The 18,144-nt window shown below is 41.0% G+C and overlaps 1 protein-coding gene and 1 long non-coding RNA gene across 2 annotated transcripts; one reads left to right on the top strand and one right to left on the bottom strand.

Moving 5' to 3' along the window:
* Positions 1-5,769: 5,769 nt before the first annotated feature.
* LOC131475902 (uncharacterized) lies at positions 5,770-6,373 on the bottom strand. The gene is made up of 2 exons (XR_009242547.1): positions 6,304-6,373; positions 5,770-6,155 (listed from the first exon to the last, which is right to left on the bottom strand). It is a non-coding gene; the product is annotated as an uncharacterized LOC131475902 (long non-coding RNA).
* A 2,539-nt stretch (positions 6,374-8,912) lies between these two features.
* LOC131475568 (protein NYNRIN-like) lies at positions 8,913-16,833 on the top strand. The gene is made up of 2 exons (XM_058653787.1): positions 8,913-14,630; positions 14,661-16,833. The coding sequence occupies exons 1-2, from the start codon at positions 12,008-12,010 to the stop codon at positions 15,587-15,589; spliced, it is 3,552 nt and encodes a 1,183-aa protein (XP_058509770.1). The 5' UTR covers positions 8,913-12,007; the 3' UTR covers positions 15,590-16,833.
* The last annotated feature ends 1,311 nt before the right edge of the window (positions 16,834-18,144 follow it).

The raw sequence follows: 18,144 nt of genomic DNA, 5'->3' as shown, positions 1-18,144 counted from the left end.
GGGGGTATTGAAGCCACTTAGTTTGAAAACGAAATCTCGGTGGTGAGGAAAATATACTAGACACTTGCATCGTCAGTGAGACTGGAGCATGGTCTGACAACAATATACTGTCATACCAGCATTCCTCAATTTCCAATAGTAAACCAGGAAGTAATCAATCCTAGAATATGTTTTATATGTATTCGAGAAGCATGAATATTCTTTTTTAGCAGGGTTGAGGTATCTCCAAATGTCTGTCAAATTCAAGTCCACCATTAATTTCATGATTGTCGTTCTCGTTTGTTGGTGGGAAGTATCAATACCAGTAGATCGATCCCGTATTGGGTCCAACACACAATTAAAGTCACCTCCAATTATACACTGACCAGAATATGTTGATAAGGAAAGAAAAAGATTTTGATAGAAGGCGGGTTCATCGCCATTCAGGCCATATAGACTAATTAGATTGATCTGGGTAGATATTATCGTGCCGTTAAGTAAAATGTACCTCCCTAACGGCTCTATATGTTTATTTTTTATTTGAAAGGGAAGTGATTTATGAATTAGTATCATGACACCCCTCGCATGGGAAGTAAAGCCAGCTGAGTAGATTTGTCCTGGCCACCTTTTCTTAACACTCTTAATATCGTCATTTGTCAGGTGTGTTTCCTGTATAAAGATTATATTGGATTTAATTTGTTTAATTCTTCTCAAAACCTGTTTTAGCTTAACTAATGTGTTTAGTCCTCTTGTATTCCAGCTAGAGATTCTCAGTTCAGAACCACTAATCATGGGACATTAAAATGATTGTCATCAGTTTAGGATATGATGAGCTAAATAATGAGAAAACGAGAAAAAATAAGGCAAAAGTAAAAACAACACACTGAGATCCCATCCCTTTCCAGAACCCCCTCATGCTCTTCTCCAAATGAAGTGCATGCACTAAACACATTGAGGTATTAACTCTGGTTATGTAGAACATTTGATCCACATCAAGAGGAGCAACGTCATTTGAACACATGATCGAAAAATGAAATCGACTGCGAAATCGACTGCAAGCTCGACTTTCAGCGATTCGAAAAAGAGATAAAGTAAAACAATAATAGTACTAATAATAATACAAATAAATACAACCAACTTATTACCATAATTATTTCCCTTAAACTGAATTATAATAATACGTATTTATTAAAGTTATCATACTCAGGGAAAAATTGTGGAAGGCAGAAAAAGAAGAACAGAGGCTGGAGTTTTTACGTTGTCCATCACTAAGTTAACATGTATCCACAGATACCATGCAATATGTGGGAGTAAGAATAAATAATATTATTGAAATAAATTCAAAAGAGAGGGAGAGGTCGAATAAAAAGAACAAAAACAAAAGGAGAGATTATATGGTTACTCACAGCCCGTTTCAGACCAAGATCCTCCTGTTCTCACCAAATTACTGTCCAAGCATAACCGCTAGTTCTCCAAGAAGTTACACATATCCGGACCTTCGGTTTTCTCGGGGAGACTGACCAGTCTCAAATTGGAACGTCTTGCTCGGTCTTCTTGGTCTTGGATTTTGCTAGTTAACAGACCCACTTTTTCCTCCAGCTTCTCAACTTTTTGTTGGAGGGCTGCTGCGTCTTCCTCCACCAGCGAAACTCTCTCCTCCACCTCTCCTATTCTCCTGGAGTGAGACAGCAGCTCTCCTTTAATATCTTTAATTGCCTCCATCATGTCAGATGATTGTTTAGCGATGTCTCCTTTCAATGCGTGAATCGCACCCATTATGTCGCTGTTTGTAGGCACGTCTGCTACAACTTCTTCTTCATTAGCATTAGCAGCGTTGCTACCACTGCTCGTGGCCATGTTAGCATCCATGCTGGCGGCGCTCTTTTGCGTCGACGACTTAGATGCTTGCTGTCCTGATTTAGCGTTTCTTAAAGGCATAGTACTCGACAGGGTTTTTGAAAAATGAAATGTATAATATATTCAAGCCCGTAATCGATATTGCAAGTATTTTTCAGAAAGTTAGTGCAGAGCCAAGTTTACTGCGACTTGTCAGCGGCGCGCCATAACATTAGCTTTGAACTTCTCAGTGTACAACCCAACAGAAAGAATTATTATGAGAAGAAGAATGGTCTTGTTCTTCCTTGTGTTTGTGTAGGTATTCTTCAGGTTCTCCAGTTTCCTGCCACCATCCAAACACATGCAGATTTGGGGATTAGGCAAATTATACACTCTGACCATAGATGTGAATGTGAGAGTGAATAGTTGTTTGTCTCTATGTGACCCTCATGTGGAGGATAAAGCCATAGAAGATGAGCCATAGAGGTGAGTGAGTGAGTGAGTATGAAAAACCTACTGGTCATCTGCAACCCAAGCCTCCAACTCAAGGCTCCACATATAAAAAGCCGGCAAAGCACCTACATCCTTCATCAAGAACACCAGTAATTGACTTTCTGGTCTTGATGACACTCAAAGCTGCTTTACACTACAGTTTTTTACACTACATTCACCCATTCACTCGTACTTTCATAGAGCGCAGCACATTTTCTCATCTTTCACACCCATTCACATGCTGCTGACACAGCCATCAGGAGTTTAGGAGCTGGGGTTAAGTGTCTTGCCCAAGGACACATTGGCATGTAGACTAGCGGAGCCGGGAATGGAACCGACATCCTTTGATGAGTTGAAAGAAGACTCGGTATACCACTTTTGAGGAGCCAGTACATTATGCAGTTAGATAGGTGAGTACACATGGTGGCAAATAGAGGGAATGTTAATGGGATTGAAGGATCCAGGAGTCTAACGATGCAGGGGAAGAAATTGTTATGTAATCTGACTGTTTTGTATCGTATGCCATTAAATGATGAGCATGGATGGCATCTTTTGGGACTGTTGCTGACCCTTGTGTCTTCTGCAATGTCCTGGTTTGAAGGAAGTGAAGTCCCCATGATTTTCTCACTGGTGTTCAGGTAGGAGTCTGGGTGGAGCCTCTGGAGCTCCCTAAAGTGGGGCTCCAGTGAACCTTTAGGGTTGCAGTGGACTTGTGTGGTTGGGCAGGCCACTCTAGTTCTATCTTTTCCACAAGTCATATAGAGCAGTGGGGGCGCCAGAGATCACATGGAGGGGGCGCAGATTTTTGACTGCTCTAAGTTTGTGAAGTTAATATAATTATATTTGTGCATCCCAATCAGACACTCTACTGGATAATTAGAAGTCAGTATCACCCAAATAAAAACTATCATTTTTTTGGTCCACCTTTCAATTTATTAGGCTATTTTATCTATGTACACTGTGAGAATAGGAACAAAAACCTAAAACTGCTGTTTAGTTTAGCATAAAAACCTTTAACTTTTATTCTTTTTTGTATGCGTGCCCTGGACAGGTGTTCCGGTCGGGGGGGCCTGGTTTGTCCTGGACACAAGCAAAGGGGGCTTCAAGGAAAAAAGGTAGAGGATCATAACAGTTAATACAGAGAGAGGCATAACTGTGTGAAGCAGATCACCACTGGACCAAAGCAGTCATGACCAGTCTGGCTGATTTTGTTTTGATTAATTTAATTATAACTTACTAATTATTTATTTAAAATGCAGAGAGGATATGCAAAATGGACATGGAAGTGGAAGGGAGGGTTGGAGGAGCCTTTTGAGAAAAGAGAACATTGTTCCAACCTACTTTAAGTAAATATAAGTGTGATGCACCAGTGTGGTGTGGTTCATCCTACTGGGGATTATTCCAAAATCAAAAGGTAGAGAAACACAGTAGCTGTCTCAATTCAGGGTTTCTCTTCTTCTTCTCCTATTAAATTCTGGCAGGCTGCACACCGAGGGCTTAAATATCCCCCTCCAAAGTTCAAAATGTTTCATTTCAGTACTTTTCCACCTGCAAAGCATGATCACTTTATAAGAATAAGAATAATAAAGATTGTTGTAGAACTAATAATATTATTTCTTTAGTGGGTTTCCAATTAGTTTTAGTTTAATATTGTACTAGTTTTGTTAGTTTTAGTGATGGACACTCCACATTTTCTTGTTTTTATATTTTGTTTAATTTTGCAAAAAGTTAGGATGGATCAACAAAGACACCAGCGTGTGAGAGACAATCAGGAAGAGGTCAAATAAATGTACTTATGCTGTGACATGAGATAGTATTTGTTGGCATGAAATAGTATTTGTTGACATGACATAGTATTTGTTGGCATGAAATAGTATTTGTTGACATGACATAGTATTTGTTGGCATGAAATAGTATTTGTTGACATGACATAGTATTTGTTGACATGACATAGTATTTGTTGACATGGGATAGTATTTGTTGACATGGGATAGTATTTGTTGACATAAGATAGTATTTGTTGAAATGACATAGTATTTGTTGACATGACATAGTATTTGTTGGCATGAAATAGTATTTGTTGACATGACATAGTATTTGTTGACATGGGATAGTATTTGTTGACATGAGATAGTATTTGTTGAAATGACATAGTATTTGTTGGCATGAAATAGTATTTGTTGACATGACATAGTATTTGTTGACATGGGATAGTATTTGTTGATATGACATAGTATTTGTTGACATGAGATAGTATTCGTTGACATGAAATAGTATTTGTTGACATGAAATAGTATTTGTTGACATGAGATAGTATTTGTTGGCATGAAATAGTATTTGTTGACATGACATAGTATTTGTTGACATGGGATAGTATTTGTTGATATGACATAGTATTTGTTGACATGAGATAGTATTTGTTGACATGAAATAGTATTTGTTGACATGACATAGTATTTGTTGACATGAAATAGTATTTGTTGACATGAGATAGTATTTGCTGACATGAAATAGTATTTGTTGACATGAGATAGTATTTGTTGACATGAGATAGTATTTGTTGACATGAGATAGTATTCGTTGACATGAAATAGTATTTGTTGACATGACATAGTATTTGTTGGCATGAAATAGTATTTGTTGACATGACATAGTATTTGTTGGCATGAAATAGTATTTGTTGACATGACATAGTATTTGTTGACATGAAATAGTATTTGTTGACATGAAATAGTATTTGTTGAAATGACATAGTATTTGTTGGCATGAAATAGTATTTGTTGACATGACATAGTATTTGTTGACATGGGATAGTATTTGTTGACATGAGATAGTATTTGTTGAAATGACATAGTATTTGGAAAGGAAAGGAAAGCAAAGGAAAGCAACTTTTATTGTCATCATACTGGTATTGTACAACGAGATGTCGAGGTCAGATGGAGGGTTGATCATAGAGCCGCTGTGACTGAGCGCGCCGCCACAAGGGACCAACCTGACCGAATGTAACTAACATTCTAACATGTTTTGATGGTGGGAGGAAACTGGTGAGCCCAGGGGAAACCCACGCAGACATGGGGAGAACATGCAAACTCCACACAGAAAGGTTCCAGACCAGAGGGGTATTCCAGAAAGCGGGTTATGTGAGAACTCTGAGTTTGTTAACCCTGAGATGAGGGAAACTCTGAGTTATCCGTTCCAGAAAGAGAGGTAACTTAAACTCTGGGTCTGTTACTGCGGTAACTTACTCTGTGAACATAACCTGCTCGCTGGCAGGTTTACTATAAGAAACCCAGAGTTTCTACCTGTCTCCTCCCACACGAAGAAAGCAGTTAGACATGGATTGCCCATTCATTAGAAATCCAATCGACATCGAAGCCGTATTGATTAGAAATGCATTACGTCGTGAGAATCTTCCGACCCAGATTAGACGTTTTGATTAAAAATAAAAGACAAATTCACATGTGATTTGGTTCTTTTTTATTCCCTAAAAGTACAAAAGCAACAGTCAGGATTTGTAATATAGTTCCAACTATTAACATATTTCACATATTCACCTGTTTCACCATGACAATGCCCCCACCTCAACTGGCGTTCAAGTAATAGAATTTCCAAGTCTGTTTTTCTGATTTGCCGGTCCAGGTACACCATTTCTTTCTCGGTTTTTTGAATGGTTTTCATTAGGTGCACCCTGTACAACTCTTTTACCGGCAACTCGGAAACATATGGACGACATTTAATTCCTGCAGTTCTACATACAGATTTAACATGGTATTGACCGAAAATCTCACTGTGTCAAGCTGTGCTCTAGAAGTTGATGGACCCTCCTCTTGGTGATGCCCAGCCATGTTCTGTTGAAGGACAAGAATGTGCTAGTTTGTCCATTATCTATGCTCATCACTTCAGTCTGCATGTCAAACTCCAAATTCCACTCAAGAATGTAAATGAATATGAATGGGTAGAGCAGTGCCAGTAGCTATACATAATATTAAGACACACTTCAGTAGGCCCCTCCGGATCTCTCCCTGTGGCAGCAGACAGCGTTTCCTCATCATCATCATCATCCTCCTCCTCCTCCTCCACCTCCACCACCTCTGTCAGAGGTTTTTCGGGCTTCTGCCTTCATTCTGTTGGCTGAGCAGAACTCAATGTTTGCAATCTGAATTAATATTTATGTTACGTTTAATAGCCTTAGTCAATTAAAAATAAAAAAATAAATCAAAGTGAGGTGCAATCATAGCCTAGCAAAATATGCCTTACCTTGTTGAATGATGTTTTTATGTTTCATTTTGAGCTGCATGCTTCCAAGTCCTTCTTTCTCCTGTTGGATTGCACCTAAATGAAAAACTCAGATTTCATTCCTACTTATATTCATAACTATAGACTATGCTACGATCTTACGGTTAAATGTTACGTCAATGGAATAGTAGATTCAAACTTACGCGTTGACTCGGGCAGCAATTTTCTCCCATGAGGTCTCTCTCTCCTTCGCTGCTGCAGCTGTGTTGCATTCGCGGCGAAATATGTGCTCATATTCTCCGTAGCCCAGCAAAAGGATCTCCAACTCCTTCTCACTGAAATAAGTTGATCTTTTTTTTTTCTCGGTTGTCATGGTGACTCGTGGTATCGGGGCTCCATTGATGATGGCTTTTTATAGTGGTTGTGCACGCACGTACCTCGAGGTTAACATACTCAGAGTTGATTGAACTAACTCAGATCAGCTGTTCTGGAACCGGATATTCAGAGTTTCCCGACTCAGAGTAAGTCAACTCAGAGTTCAGGGATAGACTCAGAGTTTGTTGAACCTGCTTTCTGGAATACCCCTCAGGAATTGAACCCAGCACCTTCTTGCTGTGAGGCAACAGTACTAACCACCGCTACTAACCACTGCGCCACCATGCCGCCCTAATTTGTTGACATGACATAGTATTTGTTGGCATGAAATAGTATTTGTTGACGTGACATAGTATTTGTTGACATGGGATAGTATTTGTTGACATGAGATAGTATTTGTTGAAATGACATAGTATTTGTTGGCATGAAATAGTATTTGTTGACATGACATAGTATTTGTTGACATGGGATAGTATTTGTTGATATGACATAGTATTTGTTGACATGAGATAGTGTTTGTTGACATGAGATAGTATTCGTTGACATGAAATAGTATTTGTTGACATGACATAGTATTTGTTGACATGAAATAGTATTTGTTGACATGAGATAGTATTCGCTGACATGAAATAGTATTTGTTGACATGAGATAGTATTTGCTGACATGAAATAGTATTTGTTGACATGAAATAGTATTTGTTGACATGAAATAGTATTTGTTGACATGACATAGTATTTGTTGACATGAGATAGTATTTGTTGACATGAGATAGTATTCGTTGACATGAAATAGTATTTGTTGACATGACATAGTATTTGTTGACATGAGATAGTATTTGCTGACATGAGATAGTATTTGTTGACATGAAATAGTATTTGTTGACATGACATAGTATTTGTTGACATGAGATAGTATTTGTTGACATGAGATAGTATTTGTTGACATGACATCGTATTTGTTGACATGAGATAGGACAAACACAAATTACTTGGGGATCCACTCCAGATTGGAGGTTGTGCTATTGTTTAAAAGTAAGTGTATTACACACTGATTACTTGACACAGTTAAAACCTGTAGAAGCTGAAAATTGTGTTACTTAATTAACTGCATACACATTTTCTGGATGTGTTTCAAAAACATGACTGAGAGATAGATACATTACATTACATTACATTACATTTAGCGGACGCTTTTCTCCAAAGCGCCTTACAATAAGTGCATTTCAACATTTGGGTAAGTAAGTACTTTAAATATGCCAAACTATGTGGGTTAGAAGAGGTCATATCCTTCTTATGAAGGAACCTGAAGTTATAATATAAGGTCATTATAGCATCACTGAACACAAATCTATAGGAATAGTTTTACTCATGCACTGTGCTTTACTATATTTGATGTACATATTTAACATAATAAATCAGGGAGGACAAACTTATCATGATCTTATACAGTCTAATCTGATGTGTCAATGTTGAATAAAACATCCATTGGTATATGAAGTACTAAATGAGCCCAAACTAGGGAATGGACACAGCAGTAATGTTGTTCCAGACACATCACATAAAAGAGAGAAACAAAGACATTTCAATGCAACATGAGAACTCTTTTCATGTTGGCATACTTGAGGTTTGTAGTGTAGTTTATCTGCCCACTTTACCACACTGAATAACCTTAATCTAACTTAAAGGAAAATGTTATCTTCATCAGTCAAGACTATTTATATTAAGATGAGGACAAAACCAGTTTCAGCTTCAGAAATTCATCTTTGTAACAGCATTAACAGATAGGACTACAGTTTTTGTAGGACTGGACTACAGTGCTGTAGGACTGGACTACAGTGTTTTAGGACTGGACTACAGTGCTGTAGGACTGGACTACAGTGTTGTAGGACAGGACTATAGTGTTGTAAGACTGGACTACAGTGCTGTAGGACTGGACTACAGTGCTGTAGGACAGGACTATAGTGTGTAATGGCATATTACATGCACAAAGACGTTTCTTTAGGTCACACAAGGTTCAGTGGATAGTTGTTTCCTGGGTCACACGAGGTGTAGCGGGCAATTATGAGTTTCCCGTTTTATCTCAAGGTCCCTGTCCTCCCTAGAAACTCCCTGTTCTCTATTGATATCTGCTCGTTCTCACAACACCTTATTGGCATCATATCAGACAACTACTCTGACGAATATCCTGTTTCTATATCACGTACACATATTGCTGAAGACATGTTTATATACGCCTTGTTTCTCTCTGCTCAGTGTTGTTCACTTTGCAGACTCTTCGACTCTGTAAACTGTGCTCCTCTGGTTGCAACTCAGATTAAATCAACTTGCTTGTATTCATCCGACTCAGTTCTCGTGCTTCATCTCACTCACAAAAGTTCCCATAACAATTTGGTGTCAGAAGTGGGATCGTCTGAGAGTCCGTTGGGATCAAAAGGACGCCGGCAGTGCACACCTGGAATCCAGGAGATCTTCCTCTACCTCCAACCAAGTATTCAGAGAGAGGGGACCGGCGATCCAATTGATTGACTGACTGGCTCCACGACGATCCAAGATAAAGCTAACGTCCGATTGAGACGGTGAGATGTTGACTTTCCAAATTCCAAATTTACCAATGATTCATGAATAATGATAATGATTCTGTAATCAATAGAGATAACTTCTTTTTTTATGTATTTTCTGAGTCTGTGGATACTTGCATTACTGCTGGTCATCATTTTCCATTGTTTACTTCCTTTTTGTTTTGGAACTTGACACGGAACTGTCATGTTGTAGGTTTTGATTGAAGGGGTTTATGCCCTTGAAATTGAAACTGAGTTTGTAGGTATAGGTTTTTATAACCTGATACTGAGTTTGTAGGTATAGGTTTTTATAACCTGATACTGAGTTTGTAGGTATAGGTTTTCATAACCTGATACTGAGATTGTAGGTACAGATTTTTATAATCTGATACTGAGTTGTAGGTACAGATCTTTATGGTCTGATACTGAAGTAGGTGAGAACTTTCCACTCTCACTGAGGTAGGTGAGAACGTTCCATTCTCACTGAAGTTAGGTGTGGGTTATAGGCGTCAAAGACCTACACCTAGGATTATTTACTAGAAGTCAGGGACTTACCGGTAGACAGGGTCTATACGAGGTAAATAATCAAAAGAGTCAGGGACTCTTGGTAAAAAGGAAACATGGGTACCCAAGGAAGTAAACAAGCGAAAAATGATCCGGACAGTCCAATTATTCTGGCCATGAAACAAAAATATGGGGATCAAAGTGTTGAATGTTTGAATTACTGGGTGACAAATCATGGATTCCCAGAAGGGGGATCGTTGAGCAAAAATCAACTGAAAAAAATTACGTGAAAGTCTTGAGAAAGAAAGACAGACAATTATGAGCAAAAAGAGAGTGAAAAGTGATAAAATGAGAGAGATTGAAAAAAATGAAGGATGTCTGAAAAAGTGGGAAGATGAATGTGAAACGAGAGAAAGGAGACAAGTGTGCAAAATGATAACATGTATGAAAGTCGATAAGAAAGACAAAGAAAGTGATTTTGAACCTAAGAGTAAAAAGAATTCTCTCTATCCTAAACTGACAGGGTGCGGTCAGAGCTCTCTGGTTGATGACGCTTCCTGGTCCCTCCCTCGAAGACAACCCCCTCCCAAGGCAATGGCTCCGCCTTCGGTTCCTCCTCCATACAACGCCTCATCTGCCATGTCATCACCGATGTCATCCACATCCTCTTTTATGAACACTCCCTCACCAGGCTCCAGTGTCCTCACTTCCTCCTCCCTCTCCCCTCCAATTGCAGCACGCACCAGACAACAATCAGATTCAGCTTTTACGATGCCAATGGTGCAAGTTATGGGTCCGGATGGAAATCCAGGTTTTGTCTACCGCCCATGGACAACTCAGGACCTGATTGATGCAGCATCACACCTCCCAAAGCCTGCACAAGGTGGCGCCGCCATGGCACGAGCCTATGTTCAGTTCATCAAAGACTTCACACCAACCTCAGGCGAAATCCAGAGAGTCATGATGAAATACATGAAACCATCTGATTTCTCCAAGGTGAAAGACATTTTCCAAAGAGATGGCGACTACAGACCCCAAGCGGTGAATTGGGACACTAATGACATGCTGACCATGCATACAAATGCCTGCAGGACAAGAAAGACGCTGAAAAAAAAAAAAAAAGAAAAGAAAAGACACTGAACACAGAGCTATGTTAACTATGCTCTCCCTGAACAAGTTGCAGTACCATCAACTCAACCACTTCCAGTTCAGCATTACGGTGTTTCACAACGAGGAGGAAGAGGCATGCAGAGAGGACGCAGGCCATGGCAAGGAGAGAGATCAGGTCCAAGAATGGGACCGCCACCAGGCTACGATGTGTGCTTCCTGTGTGGCAATAAAGGACATTGGGCAAAGGATTGCACACAATTCCGAGGCCGAGGCAGAGGAAGAGGTGCTCCACCTAGAGGCAGAAATGACCGTTGGCAACAATCATCTGACTGATCTGAGAGACGAGGGAGGGGAGGACCGGATGCGTGCGTCACCCAGACAGCCTACCCTGAACCTTCAGAAAAGGGGAGTGAGAATGACACACACACATACACCACTCACACGCTTACATTGCAGCAACAACACCAACTACTCACAGAGACTATTGAAGTTTTACAGAGAAAATCTGACTTTAAACCTATAGGAACATACACCATGTATGATGACTCAATGGTGCAGAAACTGCCCACTATGATTTTGAATGTTGCAGGAAAAGATGTTACATTTATGGTTGACTCGGGTGCAACACGCACAGTGTTAAAATACTCTGAAATACCTAAGGCCAAACTCAGTGGCAATTTCATGTATTCCATTGGTGCATGTGGAACAACAGTCAAAGAAAACTATACATCTCCAACTACGTGTTCTCATCCTGAACCATTTACTAAAGTAAAGCACTCATTTTTGCTTTCCCACGTCTGTCCTTTCAACTTGTTAGGACGAGACCTGATGATGGCTTTTGGCATCGACTTATTTCGACACCAGAAGGAGTTAAAGTTGTGAGACGAACAACTCCACCCAATCCTGAAGCCTATATAATGGCTAAGTATCAACCTGATTTAATCTCCTCACTGCTCTACATATACCAATGGAAAGTTGAGAGTGTTTTGGCTCTATCTCTGACTGAACGTGCACATGCACTGGTTAGCCCAACTGCAGTTTTCATGCAGCCTGAGGCACTCCATTGCACGTCACACGTGACAACTGACCTTGACAGAGACTATGAAACTGAATGGTGGACTGACATCAACGATACTCTACTGACTGACTCTCTCTACTGGACAGACCTACGATGTGCACTTTCTGTCAGCTTAACAGCTGAACAACAACAATTTTTTCTGATTAACGATTCACATCCACATATTTCGCTTTCCAAAGGACAAACTGATCAATGGAGATATTTAGGTCCATGGACAAAATCATGCATTGAGCTCAAAGATTGGCAATCTACACCCGACCCACATGTGTCATACTCGCCAAAGGGGGGTGTTTTCAAAACTGCATGCAAATTAACCGTGGCTGCTCTGAAATCTGTCTACTTGCTAGACCACAATCTTGATAAAACCGAACACATACACCAAATGCTCTCCGCAGAACAGATCCATCCAGCCCTTGCACGAGTCCCACCCAAATTGTGGGCACAAGGCAAATATGATGTAGGTCTCACAAAAAATTGTGAACCTGTAATAGTCAATCCTAAGTCTGACTACAGGCCAAAACGAGTTCAGTACCCTCTGCGTCCGGAAGCCGTCGAAGGCATTAAACCTGTTTTTAAATCCTTATTGGAAGCTGGTGTTATTATCCCATGTGATAACTCACCTGTCTGCACTCCTATTTTTCCAGTTCAAAAAGCTAGAGAACCACCAACCCTACCCGAGTGGCGATTTGTTCAAGACTTAAAAGCAGTTAATGCAGCTGTTCATGCCAGAACACCAAGTGTTCCTAACCCGTACACTTTGCTTTCACAAGTCCCATCTTCTGCTAAGTGGTTTTCAGTTGTTGATCTATCAAATGCATTTTTCAGTGTTCCTGTTCACAAGGATTCTCAGTACTGGTTTGCATTCCAGTTCAACGGGAAAGGTTATACTTTCACCCGTTTATGTCAGGGTTTCACTGAATCACCAACAATCTACAATCGGGCTTTATGCGAATCATTGTCGCCTCTAGTGCTCTCTGATGGCACTGTGTTACTACAACATGTAGACGATCTTCTGATCTGCGCTCCAACTGAAAAACAATGCATAACTGACACTATCAAACTGCTCAAACATCTGGCAGAAGAAGGTCACAAAGCCAGCTTAAACAAGCTACAATTTGTCAAACAAGCTGTGACCTTCCTGGGTCACATAATTTCTGGTGAAGGCAAAACCATGTCTCCAAAACATATTGAAGCTATCCAAAAGATTCCAAAACCAATTACCCAACAACAAATGCTATCTTTCCTGGGGATGTGTTCCTACTGTCGCGCTTTTGTCCCTAATTTTTCTGAGGTTGAAAGACCCCTCAGGACCTTGTGTCACCAATCAGGCATGACCTCTCGCTCACAACTTGAGTGGACACCGGAAGCAGAAACTGCATTCCTAAACTTGAAACTTCAACTTCAGTCTCCTCCTACACTTGGACTTCCTGACCCAACCAAACCATTCACTCAGACCGTGGATGAACGTTCGGGTTGCATGACTTCTGTCCTCCTACAACCTCATGGTGACAGGCTTCGTCCTGTGGCATATTGCTTGGGTAAACTCGATCCTGTAGCAGCAGACATGCCAAAATGTCTCAGAGCTGTAGCAGCTGCTGAAAAAGCCCTTTTGGCCTCAAGAGATATAGTTGGCTACGCTCCTTTGACTCTCCTTGTGCCACATGCGGTCTCTTTGATCCTTTCTGAGCAGAAAACATCACACCTTTCGGCTGCTAGACACCTTAGGTATCATACGTGTCTTCTTGACATGCCTAATGTCACTCTTAAGAGGTGTACTGTTCTAAACCCTGCTACTCTGCTCCCTCTTCCACAGGATGGTGAGCCTCATGATTGCATGGCTGAACTTTCAGCATCTTGTTCTCCAAGACCTGATCTGACAGAAACGCCCTTGACAAATCCTGACCTTGTCCTCTATGTAGATGGCTCTGCTTCAAGAGACCCAGCTACAGGTCTCTGCCGTGTTGGTTTTGCTGTTTGTTCTGACTATGACGTGATGATGTCATCATCTCTTCCACCTCACTTCTCAGCTCAAGCTGCAGAACTTGTGGCCTTAACAACTGCCTGCCAATTAGCTAAGGGTAGATCTGTAAATATCTACACTGATTCCAGATATGCTTTTGGTGTTGTTCATGACTTTGGTGCACTTTGGAAACATAGAGGTTTTCTGAAATATGATGGCAAGCCCGTTTTGCATCACACACTCATTGCAGATCTCTTAGATGCCATCCTTCTTCCTTCTGCCATTTCTGTGTGTAAATGTGCTGCTCACACTAATGCCTCTGACCCAATTTCTACAGGTAACGCTCGAGCGGATGCAGCTGCGAAGGCAGCTTCTCTTCTCCCTTTGTTTGACTCTTCTGTATCACGTACTTTGGTTTCAGTTTCTTCTGACGTACCATCTTCCCTCAGTGCTGTTCAATCTTTTGCGTCTCCAAAAGATAAGCAACTTTGGAGAAACGCAGGTGCTTCATGTCATTATGGCATCTGGATAGGCCCCGACAACAACCCGTGTTTGCCTTCCCATTTCTTCCCTCACTATGCTAAATTGACGCATGGGTCTGACCATGCATCAAAAGGAGGGATGCAGCAAATGATTAATACATTTTGGTTCACAAAAGGGTTTTCTGCCTATGCTCAAAAACACTGCCAAGCCTGTGTTATCTGTGCTACTCACAATGTAGGCAGGGCAATCCAACCTTCCCAACAAGCTGCTCATCCTCAACCAACTCGACCTTTTGAGCATGTCATGATGGATTTTGTAGAACTAACTCCATCAGAAGGAAAGTCTCATTGTTTAGTGATGGTAGACATGTGGAGCAAATGGGTTGAAGTGTTCCCAGCCTCAAAACAATCTGCCTCAGTAGTAGCTAAAGCCCTTCTTACTGAAATCATTCCCAGATGGGGAATTCCAGCTAAAATCTCCAGTGATAATGGTAGCCATTTTGTTAATTCAGCTATCACTGAACTGAGCCTATACTTAGGCATTAACCTGAGAACACACTGTGCCTACCACCCAGCTAGTGGAGGTGCAGTAGAGAGGGAGAATGGAACACTAAAGAACAAGCTGGCCAAGTGTTGTGAAGACACAGGTCTTCCATGGACAAAAGCACTTCCTCTAGTGCTTATGTATATGAGAATGCGAAAACGAAACAGAACTAACTTGAGCCCCTTTGAGATTCTTTTTGCAACTCCTCCTTCTGTAGGTGTGGAAACTCCCCGATCTCCACCCCCATCAACAGCTCTTTGTGATCACAACACACTAACCTACTGTACCAATCTATCCAAACAGCTCTCTGATATAAAGAAACAGGTGATCGCAGCCCTCCCTGTTCCAGCCAGTGGTCCCCTGCACCAGCTCGAACCAGGTGACTTCGTGGTCGTAAAAGACTTCAGGAGGAAGTCGTGGAGGAACAGGAGGTGACAAGGTCCGTTCCAGATCCTGCTGACAACCCACACTGCTGTGAAGGTCGCTGAGCGGGCTACCTGGATCCACGCCAGCCACTGCAGAAAGGTTCCAGCACCCCCTGCTGGTTCGACTGAAAAAAACTACAAACTCCGGAGGCTGCTAAGTAAGACTTTGCGTTCACAACAGGCACACAGGTGACCAAGGGCCCGAGGAAAGAAGACAACAAGTGGCGTGCAGACGTAGTTTCTGTGTCACCTTCGTGGGCGCAAGAAGACCTACACCACACCACACCCTACACCTGTTACAACATTTCACTGTCTTTATTTTTCACACAGTGACTCTCCCCATGCAAGTCTGTATATTTTTATGTGCTGTTTGTCCAGCTGTATTATTCCTATGGTTAAGAAAGTTGTGGGCTCCTTGTTCTCGTTGCAGATGGTGCGCTATCACATGCTTTCTGTCTCTGCTCCTGCTCCCCAAGTGACTTTGGACGACATAGCTGCTGCTTATGCCCTGACCGAGGACACGAGCACAGACGACTCACACACTGATGCTGACTCTGATGAATGTGTATAAAGGATTTTGTTTGACAGTAACCCAGTTCTCTCTTTGCTATGCTCTACTCAGGATGCTTTCATCCACAAAAACAGCTTGCAACTTTTAACTTAAGGTTTTCCATTGAATTGTATTCTGTGTGACGACTGATCGTAAACCAGTTGGAATGCTCAGTCTGAAGTTTTTGAATACTGTTCTTTTCTCCTATTTGATTGTCATCTGGGATTTTGTTGTGTTATATGATGTGTGCATATTTTGGTAATTCTATTGTTGATTGTGTTTTATTGGTTGTTTTTCTCTTCCTCGTTTATCCTTAAGGATAAAAAGGGGGGAAATGTAATGGCATATTACATGCACACAGACGTTTCTTTAGGTCACACAAGGTTCAGTGGATAGTTGTTTCCTGGGTCACACGAGGTGTAGCGGGCAATTATGAGTTTCCCGTTTTATCTCAAGGTCCCTGTCCTCCCTAGAAACTCCCTGTTCTCTATTGATATCTGCTCGTTCTCACAACACCTTATTGGCATCATATCAGACAACTACTCTGACGAATATCCTGTTTCTATATCACGTACACATATTGCTGAAGACATGTTTATATACGCCTTGTTTCTCTCTGCTCAGTGTTGTTCACTTTGCAGACTCTTCGACTCTGTAAACTGTGCTCCTCTGGTTGCAACTCAGATTAAATCAACTTGCTTGTATTCATCCGACTCAGTTCTCGTGCTTCATCTCACTCACAAAAGTTCCCATAACAAGTGTTGTAAGACTGGACTACAGTGTTTTAGGACAGGACTATAGTGTTGTAAGACTGGACTACAGTGCTGTAGGACAGAACTCACAGACTCTGTTGATCCAGGATCAGGCCTCTGTCATTTTAGGCAAATAAGTCAGTGCCTCAGGTATACATCGTTCGTTCTTTAGGAGACCTCCAGCTGTGTTCGACCCCCTGCTCTGCACAATTATTTCTATTCCCTTTAAATCATGTGGTTCTCTTTATCTCCCTGGTCTTGCAATGCAAAAAGGGATTTTCAAGAAAGTAAAATAAGCCTCGTTTCTGAAAATTGTCCTTGTATTTTCCCTTTAAAGAAAAAGAATCTTTTTGCCCGAGAAAAATGTGCTCATTTTATTTTGTCTTAGTGAGTTACTACAGCTTACTTTAAGCTTGAATCGCCAGAAAACAGCTAAAACAGTGGTTTGGATCAAATCCCTACGGCTCCTGGTCACTACTGTGTGTTCAATACTGGTGTATGTTTAAGAAAAGCAGAGTCTTCTTAAAAAAGAACATTTAAATCAGTCATATATCTGTAGGACGGTGCTTTCCTTTGTGTGCGTTTAGACTTGATAAGCAGCCCCTGCTGGCCAGTAAAATCTAAATGACAACTTTATTAAGAGCAAGCAAGCGTTGTTATAAGCTAATGACGAAACAAACATTTCAGCAATTGTATTACCTTTATTTGAAATAATAATTCTTTACCGTCCAAGAGTTAGAATTTTCTTTATATTAGCTGCATAAAATGCAGCTTGAAGCAGAACTTTGCAAGTCTGGTCGCTTCATCTCTGTGAAGCGCCCCCTACAGTTTCGGAGTACATAGATTAATGACACCATCACAAACATCCATTGTCTACTGTTTTATCGTCATGTAAAGCTCACTGATGATGGTCCCTCTCCGGGCCATGTGCATTTGTTCATGTCCATGCAGGTCACCCTCTGTTTTACATGTGTTATAACACGTGTTATAACACTGCCACAATGTCTGTTCTCACACTCAGTTCAGTCAGCTTCTCACACACACACACACACACACACACACACACCAGCCAGTCCTCTCTGCAGCTGCATTCATACTGTACATACATTTTTTGAACCTTTGTCTTCCTCTCTCACCCCTCATCATCCTCTATATATAACTCTCTTTGCAGACATGTCTATAGACTCTGTGAGAGTGGATCCTTGCTGCAGCAATAAACGACACAAAGACAGCTTCTTTTCAAGGAATCTTTATTTCTCTTCT

This window comes from Solea solea, chromosome 16, assembly GCF_958295425.1.
Source record: "Solea solea chromosome 16, fSolSol10.1, whole genome shotgun sequence".
Taxonomy (NCBI): Eukaryota; Metazoa; Chordata; class Actinopteri; order Pleuronectiformes; family Soleidae; genus Solea; species Solea solea.
Note: the sequence above shows the minus strand (reverse complement) of the source record. Positions and strands in the feature narration are given on the sequence as shown.